Below are 16,523 nucleotides of genomic sequence, written 5' to 3'. Positions count from 1 at the left end.
TGTCTCTCTTTTTTTTTTTACAACCTATTGTTTACTTTCGAGAGGTCCTACAAACACTCTGATGGTTGAGTAGGAAAAGCCATTTTCAGCAGGGGTGTGAGCCACAGCTGGTCTCTGCTACAGCTCTGTGAATTTGTTACTGTTTCATTTGTTCGGATCTGAGCTGGGGGGCACCAGTTATCCACCTGTTGGATCTCTATTAACTGCCTCCATATCCATCCCCTTCTCTATTTTTTTCCTTATCTACTGTGACATTATTTCTTTACATTATTTTCTTAACCTTGTCACATTTTCTTTCATTGGGAAAACTTCCTTGTGTAATTTCCTTGTGCTGTGAAGTTGCCGGGTCTAAGTCTTAAAAGTATGCTCTTCAGCTATCACTGATGAGTTGCTACAGAAATTTTATGAATGTTTTATTTCTCATGTTATTTTCTTTCAATGACTCATCCTGAGTCAGGGCAGGCACTTCCAAGTTTGGGTGGTGGGGGCATCTCCTTGGAGCCTCCCTGCTTCAGGGACACTGAATCGTCATCTGCACTGACGTGAAGGGTTCACCTTACGGCCGAGTGGGCAGGAGTCTGTGGCTGGGGTAGTGCTACCCGAGGGCACGTGGTCTAGAACGTGGTTCCAGCCAACATTGCTGCTCCAGGGACCAGCCTCTGTATCTGGCTTGGGGTTTGGCTGGATGTACTTCTGGGTCCTCAGGACCATGGGGTCCGCTGCCCCCTCCTGGGTGTAGGGTGCCTACCCCAGTAGTGGGATACTCTATGGTTCAGGGAACAAACCAGATCCAAGGATCAGTCCCCAGCCAAAGCCTCACTGCCCGAGACTCTGACCGTGGGGATGCATGTGCAGCCCAGCCCCTGTGCTACCGCTAGCTGCTCTGCTGAGCAGGGCACGTGAGGCTCTCCTTCTGTTCTCCAGAGGAGGCCTTCCCTTTCAATCTGGGCAGGTGATGCACTCTGCAAAGTGCTTCGGAGAGAGGGTGCAGCACACGGGCTCTGTTGAGGCTGGGGTGCCCGTCCCTCCACCCAGGGCAGCATACTGCCTGCCTTGGGGAACTACCGTCCACAGTGGAAAGGAGGCTGCACAGGGAGGTGCTGCTCTCTGCTGTGGCCTCACTTCCAGGACAATTAAGTGTAGTGAGGCTGGTCCAGCATTAGCTAAGTGCCTGCTGAGAAGTACCCACAATTGCTTTGAGGACTCTGATCCCTGCTGTAATGTGGGGTTTGGCAAGAACTTGCCCTACGCCACGGGGCATCTTGGGTGGGCATCCTAGCTGATCCAGAGATCATTCTCTCCACCAGATACCCTCCTCACTGTGCCTGGTGTGGGTCACTGGGGGCTTCTGACACGACTGGGTCCAACCCAGAGTTGGGATTCACTGGAAGGCCTGGATGATGTCTTGGCCTCTTGTCTGCCCTTGGAGCCAGCCCTTGGAGCCCTGGGAAGAGTCAGAGATTGTGCCCTCTCTCCATCTCACATGCTCACTGTATCCTACTGCAGGAGGCCCCAGTGCCCCTGGGGGCTGAACACGAGCCCCTGAGAGCTGCCACTGGGAGCCCCAGACCTACCAGCCCTTCCCTCATGAGAGCGGGCGGGGACGTCATTTAAGAGAAAGAGGGCATGGAGAACCGTCCTGGGGCCCACGAGTTCGAGCTGGCACAGGGGAAACTGGGAGAACTGGTGAGCCCCCAGCCCACTAAAGAGGGCCTTGTGCCCCTGTGGCTGCCCTGAGCAGTTGCCGTGTCCCTGCTCTGTGACCTTGGCCTGCTGCGTCAGAGCCCAGTTACCATACCTTCCAGTTGGTCAAGGGATGCCGGACGTCTGGACTTTATGTACAACTATTCTGATTTTTTACAAAAGCAAAGCAAGCCAAGTTGAGGGGTCTGCTGCTGGGAGGAGCTCCTGGGCCGCCAGTGGCAGCCTCTGCTTCTCCAAACCTCAAGCCCTCAGCTGCTGCGGCCCATGGATGCCGAACGAGATCAGCACTGCCATCTGCCCTGGCTCAGGTCACTCTCTTCAGGGGCAGGGGTGGGTTTAGGTGGATGAGGAAGGAGCCCCATCCTCCCTCAAGTGCCAGCCCTCTGACACTTGGGTCCCTTGTTGAGGAATAGGGCTCAGGCCTTCAACCCGTCACACCACTAGGTCCCATTCAGGCTGGGTCCCAAGAGCCAGCAGCACTCATAGGAGAGGCCACGTTGTTCTGTGCATGCCTAAGGGGCCAGCAGTGCTCAGGGGCCAGGCTGAGGTCCAGTACCACCACTTTGCATCTTCAGGGAGGACAGGGCCGGCTGTGGAGCCAATTGGCAGTGGGCGTGGATCAACCTGGCGCAGCTCAGGGCCGGGCACAACCGTCGGCACAGGGGAGCAAGGCCACACTACGTACCGTTGCCTTTGTCTGAGCGCTGTGGGTGGCTGTTGACAGCATTGGGGACCCCGTGGGTGGCCCAGCGTGTGTGGGCAATGCCAAAGTGGGTTTCAAACTCCACCTTTAAGTCCATGCTGTCTTGTTCTAGATAAAAGAGAAATCCGTTTGCTGCAGTGTAAATAAACACTGACACAGTACAGTCAGGGCGAGCTGGCCTCACTGAAGGGAGACCCACCAGCTGCGCCCAAAGCACAGCCACCCTCAACCACAAAGCCCACCCTGGGGACTCTGCCAGCCCCCTGCTGCTGTTTATTTAGTACTTATCAGTCACCTTAACCGAAACAAGTTTACTTTAAAAAGAAAATTATAGAACACTACCATAATGGAAAAGCAGTACCATTTATCAGAAAAAAATAAAATAAATAGATAAGTACTAATTATTAAAAAAATGATTCTCCATGCAGTTCCACCTAAAATAAACTGTCCCACATTCTGGGAAACTCAGTTTTACAGCCTGGGCTTAGCCCTCTGCCTGTGCATCCACACTTGGGTGAGTGAACTTTTCATCTCGAGTGCTGTTGGAATAGAAGATTGCAAAGTGACCCAGGCTACGTGCATTGCTCTCACTCACTGTGCTTTCCACTTACTGTAAAGTTCTTCATCAAGAGCCTTGACATTTCCTCTTTTCTTGACTAGCTGGATATGTCTTTCTTTGACTTCATTATTATTTCCATCGATTGCCACACCTGTAGTGTAAACATGATTTTTTGTATTGGAATGTAAGTTTTGCCTGCACACTTTGTTACAGGGTACCACCCAGGGCGAGGGCGACACAGAGCTGTCACTTCATTAGTTCTTGCTCCCCGGGCTGCCCAAAAGAGAACCCAATAGTGTTCGGGATATCGACTTGGAAACAATAGGCTGTAGCTGTGGCAATGCTTAACAGTGAGCAGGGAGCGTGCGCCTGGAACCCGAGCTGTGGCTGCCTCCCCGGCTTCGAACCAGGGTGAGCCCTCGAGCCCTGCGGGACAGGTGCCCCCATGCCCGCCTCTGAAGTCAGCGGCTCATTGGAGGGCATCTATCTTGCTGCATCCTTTGCATTCTTCAGCACTATCTCCATCGCATCAGTGTTCCTGCAGCCTTTCATCTGACTTGCTTCTGTTAACAATTGATAGGGATGGAACATGGTCCGGCTCTCCCTTCCTTCTGAGGCTGCTTAATAACAAAATGGGAAACAGACTAAATATCCACCTGTTAGAGGATGGAGGAGTGAACTCTGAGACAGTCATCCAGCAGAGGACTGCGCAGCCACTTGGAAAGATCGTTAGGAAGAGTTTAGGATAATGGGAAACGCTAAGATAAGTGAAAAAAGAATGTAAAATTACAGAATTGCATAATTTCAATTCAGTAAAGACAAAAAAAACATCTATGCATGATATTTCCACCAGACCACCCCAATATACGCATGTCAATGACCGGAGGAGGGACGCAAAGATATTGACGGGGGACACTTCTGATGGAGATTGTTTTATCCTTCTTTCTTCCTTTTCTACAGCTTTCAAATTTCTTTACTGAAGAAGCGTTATGTGTGTATTGCAGCCGCCTGCAGGGCCTACCTGCCGAGTCATAGCCTCTGTACTCAAGTCGCTGCAAGCCCCTGATGAGGGTTTCAAAAATCTCCTTCCTCGTCCGGGGGACTCTGTAGTTCATGTAGGCGAAGATTCCTGTTAAAAGAGGGGAAAACCGCATGTTTATAAAACACTTGGTTCATGTTTAGAAGAAAACGCCTGAGCGCTCCTGCACTGTGGGAGGCTCCCAGCTGCCTGCACAGGAAGGACGGGGCCTTCCCGACATCCCTGGAGAAGAGCCGCGCCCCTCCTGCTTCTGGAAGGGTGTCCTATGCAGCCCTCCCTCTGTGACCAGAGACTCACGAGACACGTGAAGGACACACACACACACTACGGCCTTCAGCTCCACTGCACGGAACCTCTCCAGGGACCTACGTCCGGGGGCAATGTTTATAATAGTAAAGGTCAGCAACACAGCCCAACCACCCAGGGACATCCGGAAGTCCCCACCTCCGAGAACTTCTGACTGGCACAGAACATGCCTGGGAAGAGTCCTCGGGAGGCCGCAGCCGCCTCCAGAGACAGGTGGGACAGGGCTGGGCCTCTGCTCCACTTCCCACTGGCCCTCCTGCTTGAGGCTTTAGCATCAATAAACACTACTTTTTCAACGGCTATCCTGCCCTGTGAGCGCCCCATCCCAGCATCCCTCTGTCCTTTCGTCCTCCCTGCCCCACATGGGAAACCCCACCTCCCAGGGCAGCTTGTCCAGGCCCCAGCAGAAGCACGCCCCAGCCCTGGGTAACCCCCGTGCGCTTGCATCTACATCCCTGACAAGGACACAGGTTGGCGCTTCTATCTTTATATTTCTCACTGTGTATCAGCATGCGGTCCTTGTTCAATAAATGTATGTGGAATAGAGTGACCATGAATCTATATTAATCAGGAAAGCGATAGTCTGAATCATGAAAAAGCTTTTGGGCTTCAGGGACATTCATAGTAACTCATCTTATTGAGACCTCAGTGTGTGCCAGGCACTTGGCCAAGCGTTCCCGCACAGCTGTCACTCAAAGCTCACAGCGTCCTGGAGGTTGGACCTGCCATTCCCCTCCCCTCACCTTCTGGAGAAGGAGCCTGGGGGCCTGTGACTGGGCCAGAGTCAGGAGTGGGGTCAAGGAGACCTGACTTCAGGACTTAAATGCTCCAAACCACTGAGCAGCGCTGCCTCGGGGAGGAATAGGGTTAAAAGAAGGTTTATTTTTCCAACTACATTTGGCTGGGATGACAGAAAGGTCTGACTAGGATTAAAACTTTGCTAGATCTGGGCTGGCCCAGCGGCACAGTGGTTAAGTTTGCACACTCCGCCTCAGCGGCCTGGGGTTCACAGGTTCAGATCCTGGGTGCGGACCTACACATCGCTCATCAAGCCATGCTGTGGCAGCACCCCACATACAAAATAGAGGAAGATTGGCACAGACATTAGCTCAGGGCCAATCCTCCCCCCAAAAAAAATGAAAAAAGAAAAATAAAGAAAAAAGAAGATAATCTGCATCCCCATGTCCACTGTAGCATTATTCACAATAGCCAAGAGATGGAAACAACCTAAGTGCCCATCGACGAATGAATGGATAAAGAAATTGTGACATACATATATAAAGTATATATATCTAGATATCTATATCTATATCTATCTATCTATCTATAAAGGAATCTCCTTCAGCCATAAAATAGAGGGAAATCCTGCCATTTGTTACAACGTAGATGGGCCTTGAGGGCATTGTGCTGAGTGAGATAAGTCAGACAGAGAAAGACAAACACTATATGACCTCACTTATATGTGGAATCTAAAAGACGCCAAACTCATAGATACAGAGAGCAGACAGGTGGTGGCCAGAGGTGGGTCGTGGGAGGTGGGGAAATTAGGTAAAGTTGGTCAAAGGTACAAATTTCCATTTATAAAATAAATAAGTTCTGGGGACGTCATGTACAGGACAGTGACTATAATTAACAATACTCTGTGTATTTGAGAGTCACTAAGAGAGAGGATCTTAGAAGTTCTCATCACAAGGAAAACAAATTTTAACTATGTGAGGTGATGAATGCTACCTAATCTTATTGTGGTGATCATTTTGCACTACACACATATACCAAGTCATTATGTTGTACAACTTAAATTTACACAATGATATATGTCAATTATATCTCAATAAAACAGGGGAAAATATTTGCCAGAGATAAACCTCAGAGTGCACGCCTGCCTGCGGGTAATCGAGAGTTAACCACGACCATGTGCAAAACCATCTGCAGTATCGCTGTCATTCAGCAGATTAGATTCCAGTCAATGTGGTACATCCAAATGAATGATTACATTTCAATTAAATGAACTTTACATTCCTCAGCAGTAAGTAGGGTCACACCATGTGGACATTTAACTTGCTAGAATTCATCTGGACAGTCAGTCAAAAAACAGGCGATAAATTTAAACAGTGCTAAAAATGATATTTTGCATTCTTATGTACTGTACGTCACTGTACACAGGATATATTTGCACACAACTATTAAGGTGCAGGGTTTATGTATAAAAAGATGCATAGTGTGCTTTCTGAGCAGTTACAGACGTTTTCTTTTAAAAACGGCTGAGGGGAATTTTGGCGGTCAGCTATTTTTGTCTTCCTGGTGGCCTCGGTCAGGCGAGATGCTGAAGGCGAGGGCTATATGTCAGAATGGCCCTGCCCAGCGAAGGTGCCGTCGGGCGGGGTGGCCGAGCGTCTGTGCGCCAGGGGCTCATCTCTACCGACACTTCTGACCTAAACACACTTGGGCAGGGGATGTATTTTTGTCACCTTCCTTACTAAAAAACCCAATAGTTACCTTTTAATATAAACATTAAAAAATTTTTCACTGCTTTATTAGGATATAAGTCATAGACCACAATATCCTCCCATTTAAAGTGTGCAGTTCAATGGTTTTTAGTATAGTCACAGAGTTGTGTAACCATCACCACAATCTGTTTCGTGAAACTTCCCAAAACATTAATTTTTCAGAAAGTTCCCTGGAAAGGCACAGCCAAGTTCCAGTCACCATCAGGAACACGCCTCTGGGAGACGGTTCTACAAACTCACAGATCATTTTTGGAGTCTTTTAAACTACCAAATTTTCCCGGCATCCTGGGAATTGTTCTAGAATTACAGCTGCCCCCCACGAAGGGGAGCCAACAGGCATGTTGCAGGTGACACAAAGGCCATAGCCCAACTCTGGAAAGCTTTAAATCCGAAAGGTTTTTTTTTTTTTTTTTTAAGGAAGATTAGCCCTGAGCTAACATCTGCTGCCAATCCTCCTTTTTTGCTGAGGAAGACTGGCCCTGAGCTAACATCCATGCCCATCTTCCTCTACTTTATACGTGGGATGCCTACCACAGCATGGCTTGCCAAGCGGTGCCATGTCCGCACCCGGGATCCGAACCAGCAGAACGCACTTAACTGCTGAAAAGTTTTCATGAGTGCGTGAGTGCTCTATGACTCTGCTCTCTAGTCCTCCCGGCTATGCCCCTTCCTCCGGGCAGCTTCACTTCTGGACTCACGTCAGGCACGGATGCGTCTCTGGCTCAAAGATCCAGAACAGTCTCTTTGGTGCAGGGGGTGCCACCACCAGAGCCCCTGGTGGGCTGGGGCGGTTAAAGGGTCCTTGTCCTCAGGACACTAGCTGTGTCCATACCCAGCCAGAGGCTCGGCAGCCACTCAGGCACAGACTGGGAGATCAGTGTGGTGAGGGCGGCTGCCAAGGAGTGTTTCTTAAGGTCTTTTTGCAAGAAGGCATAAATCTAATTTTCAACAAAAAATCTCTTGCATGCCGACATCTATTCAGTAAGTTCTTTCATTAACCAAGCACAACCTCTCTTGTCTCGCAGCTCACCCTCCTGGCTGGATTTTCCCTGCACTCTACTGAGATGAAGTGACTAAAACAGCACTGACACTGTGCTCTTACTATTTAAAAAAAAAATAATGAAATAGAATTTCTCTTGCTATTCACGTCAGAATTCCCTCCTTGAACCCCTTCCATCCATAATGGAAGCCAAGAAGCCATTTTTTACCTATGAGATCAGTAAAGAGCAAACAGTTTGACAATAAGTGAGAGTTTGAATTCGTGCACCCTGGTTGGAAGGCAATTTGGCATTCTCTCAAAATTAAAATGTACACATCTGTTGACCAGAGCCGTTACACTTCTAGGAATGTATCCAACAGCCATCTCTGCAGAGATGCCTGTGTGCACGTACAAGGAGAGTGCTCAGTGCTGTGTGTGGCAGCTGAAGTCTGGAGACAGCCTGATGCCTGGCAGGGACCAGGTAAGTGACGATGCAGCCACACGGTGGGGCCCACGGGGCCAGAGGCAGGCGCCCTCCACAGAGGATGAGGTGAAGCTGTGTGCTCTCTTGGAAAACAAGCTACACCTCCAAGATGTGTCAAGGGGAAAAGCAGCTTGCAGAACACGAGTAAATGATGCAGGGTGGGCTGGAGAGACGCAGACAATATTCCTGGAATGACACCTGTGACCCCGGGGCAGGGGTGCTTCTGAGGAAGGTGCTGGACTCAGGGCAGAAAGTCCCCTCGACTGCACATGTGCTCTTTGTATGCTCAGGACATTTCGACACATGCCCAGATACACTACTTTACACGTGCCATTACGTGAACCAGAGGGCGGTGGGCACAGGATTGTCATCTAGCCCTTCTGACTTCACTGTGGCTCCCTAGCTCACTTGGGGAACAACAGCCACAGGAAGGGGGAAAGCACAATCCGAGCACACGGTCCAAAGCGTAAAGGACGCGCTGGGTCACCCCGCCTGAGGGCCTTCTCCCTCGCCTGCTCACTTGTCTGTGACAGCAGGAGGCACAGAGCTGCGCCAAATACTGATTTCAAATCCCAGCTCGCCCCTTGCCCCCCGTGTGGCTGGGAGCAAGTCGTGGAACCTCCGGCAGAGCAGGGCCGTGGCGGCACCTCCCGCCCAGGGTTGCTGTGAGAATTCCTGGAGTCTTTGTGCAGCATGCAAACAGCGCTTAAGAGTGTGAGCGCGTGCATGTAAGTGCGCGGGTTTGTGTCTGAGTGTCGGGGGGTTGTGTGGTGTGCTGGGGGCGGGGGCGCAGATCTACTCTTCTGCAGGAGGTCCCCAAGTTGGGGAGGCCGCTGGGCCAGAGGTGAGGGCTGCACAGGAGGCTGCGGCCTCTCTCCACGTCCAGTCTTCACTCGTGTAGACTGAGGAATGCCACTTTACTGATGAGGGGGAGATGACAATTTCTGCTGCCTCCTGGCAGAAGTGAGAGCAGAGGTGGGGGTGTCAAGGAAGCGTGAGGTCCCACAGGCTGGTTCTCACACAAAGGCACAGGGACCCACAGGCCTGGCTCAGGATCGGGAGCAGCTGGCTCCTCTGGGAACAGCCTCGCCCTGCCTCAGGCCTCCTTGGGACTCCGTGGGTTAAAGTCACCGCCCCACGGCAGTCCCTGAGATGACAGGAGACTGCCTCCTGCAGCAAACGTGGGCAAGGCATTTCTATTTTTAATAGAAGAGTTCTTGGTGTCCTTATCAGGTTAAGATATCACCAAGAGCAAAGGGGAAGCAACATATTCTCTAAATTATACCAAAAAAACTTTTAAGAGGAAAACCAGAAGTCTTATTTAAACTGCCAGAATTTGGCTTTAAAAAAAACTAGACCTTTTTTTTCTCAGTGAGAGAAATATTTCCTTTGAAAATTAAAGAGGGAGACGATAAGATTAAATTACTTAATTTTTTTTTTACCAAATTGATCTTCAGATTTTCTCTGAAGAGTGTTTGTAACCTCAGGCTAATCTCCCTTTATAAATGAATTTTGCTAAATATAAAATAACGCCTCAATTTAAAAGCACTGTTTACTCATGCCACATTACAAAATTTCCGGAAGGTTTCCCTAAATTTGGGAAACCCCTGATGAATAAGACCGACTGATAGAGAAACGGCATGATGACGGGGAGGAGGAGGAAGGCGGGGGGGATACCAGGCAGTGCTGAGCGAGCCCTGCCCACCGGCCGCTATCCCAGAGTGCCCACGGCAGTCCCGACAGTCCCGGAAGCAGGAGCAGTGGTGTGTGGGAGCTGTGTGGGAGGACCAGCAGCTCCCGAGAGCCAACTGTGTGCACCTCTTCCCAGCTCCACGCTCAGGGACCTTATATTGATGAACAGAAATTAGCCATGGGGAGAATACTGGCACCACAGAAACGGGCAAACCAGGGAGCTGTTGTTAAGCATTTTTTCTGCACATCACTGAGTAGGGGGCTCTGTTTTGAGAGGCCCCTGTGGCTTGGAGAGAGAACAAGCTAAGTGATCTGACCCAAGAGTCTGTGCACCGTTAACTCCAGCCCAGTCCCCTGTGAGGCATCTGTCCCTGAACTGAACTGGTATAGGGAGGAAGGGAGTGTCAATAGGATGGGGTTCTGAGAGCCAGAAGTAGTTTGGGACAAAAGGGTGAGCTGTCTGCTGGGTCACATAACCTCCCTGGACTGCTGTTTCATCCGCTGAGATGAGGGGCAAGCTCTCCCGAGAGACCACCGTGCAAGTAAACAGACTGTGCATGTCCTGGCTCCTCTTGATTCTAGGGAATAAAACCATGCGTGCTGCTTGCATGGAAGATGAGTGGAAAGGGTATGCATGTGCACGGAGGGCAAGATCCTCTGAGCGCCGTACTTACGTGACCCGAGAACTGATTTGTAGAGAAACTGTGAAAACTGTTTGGTCCAACTGGGTGTGTGACACCTGCCAGTGCAGGATGGGGTATTTAACTGATGCCTGTGTTCACCTTCTGACTGTGCTGAGTCCAGTCTGAGGGTGCTGGGACCAGGGGACTTGGGGGTGTGTGTGGGAGGGGTCCTAGCAGCCCTCTGGTCAATGTCCTTGTGGCCCTGACTTAAGCATCTGGGATTGGCAACACTGGGGTGTTCTTGGGGAAGGCACCTGAGAGCAAGAACCCAATTGTAGCAGGACGAATAACGGCCCTCAAAGATATTAGGTCCTCTCCCCGAGAATCCATAAATGTTCCTCTATATGGAAAAAGGCCTTTATAGATGTGATTAAGTTAAGGATCTTGAGATAGGAGATTATCCTGGCTTACACCGGTGGGTCCTAATGCAATCACAAGTGTCCTTATAAGGGAGAGACACAGAAGAGGAAAAGGCGCTGTGACCAGGGAGACAGAGAAGGCAGTGATGTGGCCCGAGCCAAGGGATGCCGGCGGCCACCAGAGCTCAAAGAGACAAAGAAGAGGTTCTCCCCTACAGCATCCAGAGGAAGTGGGGTCCTGCTGACACCTTGGTTTTGGCCCAGTAAAACTGATTTTTCGACTTCTAGTCTCTAGAACTATGAGAAAATAAATTTATGTTGTTTTAAACCAGTAAGTTTGCGGTAATTTGTTACAGCAGCCAGAGAAAACTAACATACCAACTAAGACAAAAGATGATGAATGCAAGGCAAGGGCTTTACCTTTTAGCAAAAACTGAGAATTATCCAATTCTCCAAAGCCAGCACCCCTCCTCCCCATGCCCCCCCCCACCCCCCCATAGATTACTAAACACAGCCGTGAAGCACAGGGAAGATTTAAGAATTCACAGATGGGCAGTGCAGTCCTTTCTGTCAGATCCCCGTGCAGGCACAGTCCATGCTGCCGTGCCGTTGCATATGCTGGGCCTGCAGCCTGGCACCCCATCACCTCTTTCTCTCTGCAGAGCTCATACACGAGGCCAGGCCCTCATGGCACTGTCCCAGTTTCCTCCCTTCCTCCCTCTCTTCCTGGGAGTCAGTGCTCCATGCCTCTGCTGTGCCAGGGTCCCAAGCTCAGACTGCACAGGGCCCGACAGGTACCATCAGTGAGCGAGGCAGCTGGGCAGGGGCTGGTAGAATTGAGGAGTTTGCACCTATCATCCTGGGGGCGCTATTCAGAAATACAGGTTGCTCACCTTGGGTTTTTTCAAGAGAAGTAGAAAATCCCACCTACCTATGTGAAATCTCCCAATTTTGTAATTTGTTAACTAATTTAAAAAATAAAATTTGAACCCTGTGCACCAAACAGAAAGATGTCTGCCTGCTGGTTTGCCATGGGGCTGCCAGGCTGCACCTGTGCCCGAGGTCTTCCCTCCACAGCAGCATTTATCTCCTGCGTTATCCCTCCAACTACCTGCTCCTTCTCTTGGGGAGGATCACACCCACACAGCCCCAGGGCCTCTCTAGGAGAAGCCATTCACTAATGGCTGAGTGAAGAAGGAAAGAAAATGGGAAAAGGAGGGAGGCGGGGAGAGAAGGAATATAGTAACCTTTCTACTGGCAGAAAGTCAGCAAAATGACGGCAACTCTTGATGTCAACAAAACCACCCATGAACACCGTGTCATTTCAGCTAAACTCTCAGTGCACTGGAACTGTGAGGGTCATCTGCATAGAGTGTGGAGGATCAGCTAATACCAGGTCTGGCTTTTTGCGGGAGAAGCATCGAAGACCAGGGAGAGTGAGAGCCAATCTGAGCACAGGAAGGCCTTTCAGCTCAGATCCTGCTGACCCCTGCCAGACAGCCCAGAGAGCTGAGCTCTGAAGTGGCTTCAAGGTAGTGGATCTCAGCAGGGAGATGGCCAACCCAGAGAAAGGACCTGGAACAACTCCTGCTCAGACACAGGTGTGCAGAGACTTCTCTGGGCCTCAATTTCCCCAAAAGTAAAGTGAAGAGGGTAAGTGGTTTATTCCAGGAGCATCTTCACAGGTTTTGCTGTATCCTTGTACCAAATGCACAATCATTTCTTTAATCTCTTTCTATAAAATTGACTGAATTTTCAAAAACGTATATGAATTCATTACAAAAGCAAGTAACCGTAAAAGGAAAACCAGTACCACTTGCCGTACATACACAGACCATAATCTAAAAGCAACCAGACCAGTGTGTTCAATTCTAGGCAGCTGCCCCTGTGCGCTGAGCCTGGGATGGCTTCCTTAGTGCAAGGGGTGCTTGGCAAGTGTCAGAGAGATGTAAAGACACATTAGCACCCAGCTGCGACTTTCTCCTGGCTACTTGAAAAGGAAGTAACTTTGCCATGTAGGAATTCCATGTGACTCCCTGACTCGCTGAGAGCTGCCGGGTGGGCTGTGCCAGCAGGGAGCCCTAAGGTCAGGACACAGGTAGTTACAACCCACAGTTCATCCTTTCCGTAGGGGACAGAACATGAGCGGCCCTTTAAGAAAGCAGAACAAAACTGGTGATTTTGAGAGTTGAAGATGGAACCCTCGCCCGCCTCCCCTCCCAGGCTCAGAAAGACACCGATAAAGCTGGATGCAAGTAGGAAGCAGGATGGAAGCTTGGGGTGGTGCTGGAGACAGAATGACGCAGAGAGGAAGCTGCTGGAGCTGGACGGGCAGACTCTCCCACGGCAAGGTCTTGGTGCACTAGTCTGACTCTAAGGCCACCACGTGGTCAAGGGCCTTGAACACCACACTGAAGGGCTTGGAACCCAAAGGGCTTCTGGTAAAACTGTCACCTTTGCCTCATCTCTGTCCCCAGAAATGCCCACAGGAAGCCGTAGACACTGGGAACGATGGCCACGAGTCCTGAGACATTCGCTGGGCGTTCCGGAATTTAAATTGCTGCCTGCTTGGTCTGGAGAAGGCTGCGCCCCAAAGTTGGCTGCTCCCTTCTTGGTCAGTCGCTCCTTTTTCACTTTTTCAGGAGCGCCTGGCCTCAGAAACAAGGCCTGGACAGGCCTTGGGCCAGCGCTCACCGCTGGCCCGGCCCACCCCACCCCACGGCCCTCGGAGAAAGCAGACAGAGGCCTTTCATAGCTTCAAAAGTTCCACCAGGTCCTCCAGCCACAGGAGGCTGGAATGGGTAACTGAATCCCACTCAAAGAAGAAAAAAAAAAAGGCACAGTGACCTTTTGTCCCAGCAGAAGTTCCGGGCTCTCTCCCAGCCGGCGGAGGCGGCCCAGCCAGGAGTGTAAGGAATTGCAGATGTGCGCGCAGGGCCTCGGCCGCGCAGCCCCGCCGGACAGCGCCCGGTCGCCGCGGTGTTAGGGACGCCCAGAGCCCGGCCCGCTCCCCGCCCTGGACGCCCTCTCCCAGTTTCGGTCCGAGGCTCGGCGGTGATCGCTGCCTCTTCCCGGCGCCTCACCCAGAGCTCTTTCCAGCAAAGAGGCAGCAACACGGAATCGACCCTGATAGGGACAGGGGGTTCATTCTGGGTCGCGAGGAGGACGCGAAGGCCCTTCCCGAGCGCACCAGGAGGTGCAGGTGGGGTCGCGTCTCCTCGGTGGCTGTGGGGGGCTGAGAGCTGGGCTGGGCACCCGGCGCCCGGGATGTGCGAGCTTGCGCGTGTTCGCCTTTGTGGGAGACTTGGGGGCGCATTCCTTACTGGACATGGGACGCGGACACCTCTGCGTTATGAGGGTCCAGGCCCGGGAAAGGGCCAATTCCCTCCCCTCTGTGGGAGACAGGGTGGCCCTCACCAAGTCCGGGACCAAGGTTGGGCACCCCTCTCCCCTACATCTTCCTGAGACACCCACTCGGGGGCGCGGGGCAGGAGGAGGCAGGCCGGGCCGGTGAAAGCCCTTCGGTCGGGGACTGGGCTAGACCGACGCCCCCGTCCCGCGCCGCCTGCCGGGCCCCGGCGCCGGGCTCTCCCGCCCACGCGCTGAGACGCTGGGGCGCCGGAACCCGCGGTGGCCACGGAAGAGAGGCCGCACTCACCGCACATCGTGGCCACTGCCCGCGCCCTTCGCAGATCCGGGGCTCCGCACCCTCCGGACGCTCGACTCTCGGTCCGCGCCTCGCGCTCTGCTGGCTCGGCCTCCTGCTCTTATAGCCCGGAGCCTCAGCCGGGGGCGGGGCGGGGGCGGGGCGGGGGCGGGCCCTCCCCTCGCCTGCTCCCCATTGGTCGCCGGTTGTCGTGGCAACGGCGGGGACTGGGCCCCCAGGAGTAGGGGCAGGGGCTAGGGGCAGCTTCCAGGCGCAGGTCTTGCTGTGACGCGAGGGCGCTGGGCATTAGGTCCTGGAGATGGGCTGGGGTGGCAGACCGCCTGACTTCGGGCCCGGACACCACCACGGATTAGGCGTGGCCCTTGGGCAGGGGACTGAATCGCTCTGTGCTTCAGTTTCCCCGTCTGTAGAATGGGGATAACGATGGACCCTGGCTCCCGGACCGGGGTGAGGATTGAGGCGGTCTGTGGGGTGAGCAGAGCGCAATGTCGGGCGCAATGTCCACGTTCCGGGCGTGCGCCCCTCTGCGCGCAGACCCCTCTCGGGCCTTCAAACCTGCTTCCCTCCCGTGAGGAGAGGACTCCAGGGCCTCGTTGATTGATGACAAAATTGACGCTCCTCGCAGAAGGAAAAGGACTGTGCTCAACAGGGCAGAATTCGAACCCGGCATTGACTCCACAGCCGGAGCTCCGAGGCAGGGATTCCCCAGGTCGTGAGCCAAGGTGGGGGGACCCAGGAAGCCGCCCCCGCGCCCCCAGAGCCCCGGAGCGGCACTGACCGACCCTCCTCCGCGCAGCTGGGCCGAGCGCGCCGGGGCTCCTCCGCCCCCGCAGCCTGGAGCCCGGATCCGCCCGCCAGCGTCACCGGGGCCGGCGTTCCCCGCCCTGGTTCCCGGCCGTCCCCTCCCTCCCCACTGCGCTCTGGCCGGGTCTCCCGAGGAAGGTCACGAGAACTGGCCCAACATTTGCGTACTTTGAAGCCATCTGGTGTTTTTTATTTTACTTAAAAAAAAAGGAATCCTGAAATTCTAAACAACTCCTCCCCAGTCGTGTTAGAGAACAAAACGAGCCTTTCGCGTCTTGTCTAGAGCGTTTTTCCTGACGTAATCTCTCTCTAGCTTCACCTCGGCTCTGCAGGCCCTGTAGGAGGAGGTGTTTACTGTACCCATTTGCCTGTTGAGCAAACTGAGGCTCAGCGAGAGTAAGGAGGGGGTTTGGTTGAGTCATCCTGCTGGGAAATAGCCGAGCCAGTTCAGGGGCCTCACCCTTCCCTGCGCAGGCCACTGTCATTCCTTCCTCCCTGCGTTCTTAAGAAGCTGCTTCGTGCCTGTCCTGATGCTAAGGACTTAACGATGAGTGGGGATAATCCCACCCGGGTCCTCGAAGCACTTACGAAGTGGTAGGAGGCAGACACTATCCAGTGTCACACAGAGAGGCAGACGGTTCCAGGTGGGACACAGGGAGGGGGGCAGGCCAGGCTGATGACGGGGATGCCAGGCTCTGCCTGGGACTGGGCTGGGGCTGGGGCTCGTGCAGGTCAGAGTGGAGCCAGGGCAGGTTGCCAGAGGAAGTTAGCAGACTCCAGAAGGGAGGAACATGTGCAAAGTTCCCACTGCTGAGGACTAGAGCTGGGGCCCGGCAAGCAGGCTGTTCTGTCCCAGACCAGCCTCCACACTCTGTACTGAGGTGGGGACAGGATGATGTCATCAGGCCTTCCTCTAGCACCAGGACACCAGGAGCCCTGGGGTCCTAGCAGGGTCCAGATCTGTTCCCCACCCTTCATGGGGATTCACTGCCCCCTATGAGTGGGAGGAGAGACCATGTGAGGACCCCGGTGGAGGT

General features: G+C 52.8%; 1 protein-coding gene across 1 annotated transcript in view; it reads right to left on the bottom strand.

The window, feature by feature from the left end:
• GFPT2 (glutamine-fructose-6-phosphate transaminase 2) overlaps positions 1–15,525 on the bottom strand; it is a 40,377-nt gene extending 24,852 nt beyond the window's left edge. The window contains exons 1-4 of the mRNA XM_008541112.2: positions 14,674–15,525; positions 3,988–4,095; positions 3,019–3,117; positions 2,390–2,515 (exon numbers count right to left, since the gene is read on the bottom strand). Of these exons, the coding sequence (XP_008539334.1) occupies positions 2,390–2,515; positions 3,019–3,117; positions 3,988–4,095; positions 14,674–14,680 (340 nt within the window). The 5' untranslated portion in view covers positions 14,681–15,525. The remainder of the gene's footprint in view (positions 1–2,389; positions 2,516–3,018; positions 3,118–3,987; positions 4,096–14,673) is intronic.
• Positions 15,526–16,523: the final 998 nt, after the last annotated feature.

This window comes from Equus przewalskii, chromosome 13, assembly GCF_037783145.1.
Source record: "Equus przewalskii isolate Varuska chromosome 13, EquPr2, whole genome shotgun sequence".
Taxonomy (NCBI): Eukaryota; Metazoa; Chordata; class Mammalia; order Perissodactyla; family Equidae; genus Equus; species Equus przewalskii.
This window is presented reverse-complemented; position numbering and strand designations above follow the sequence as displayed.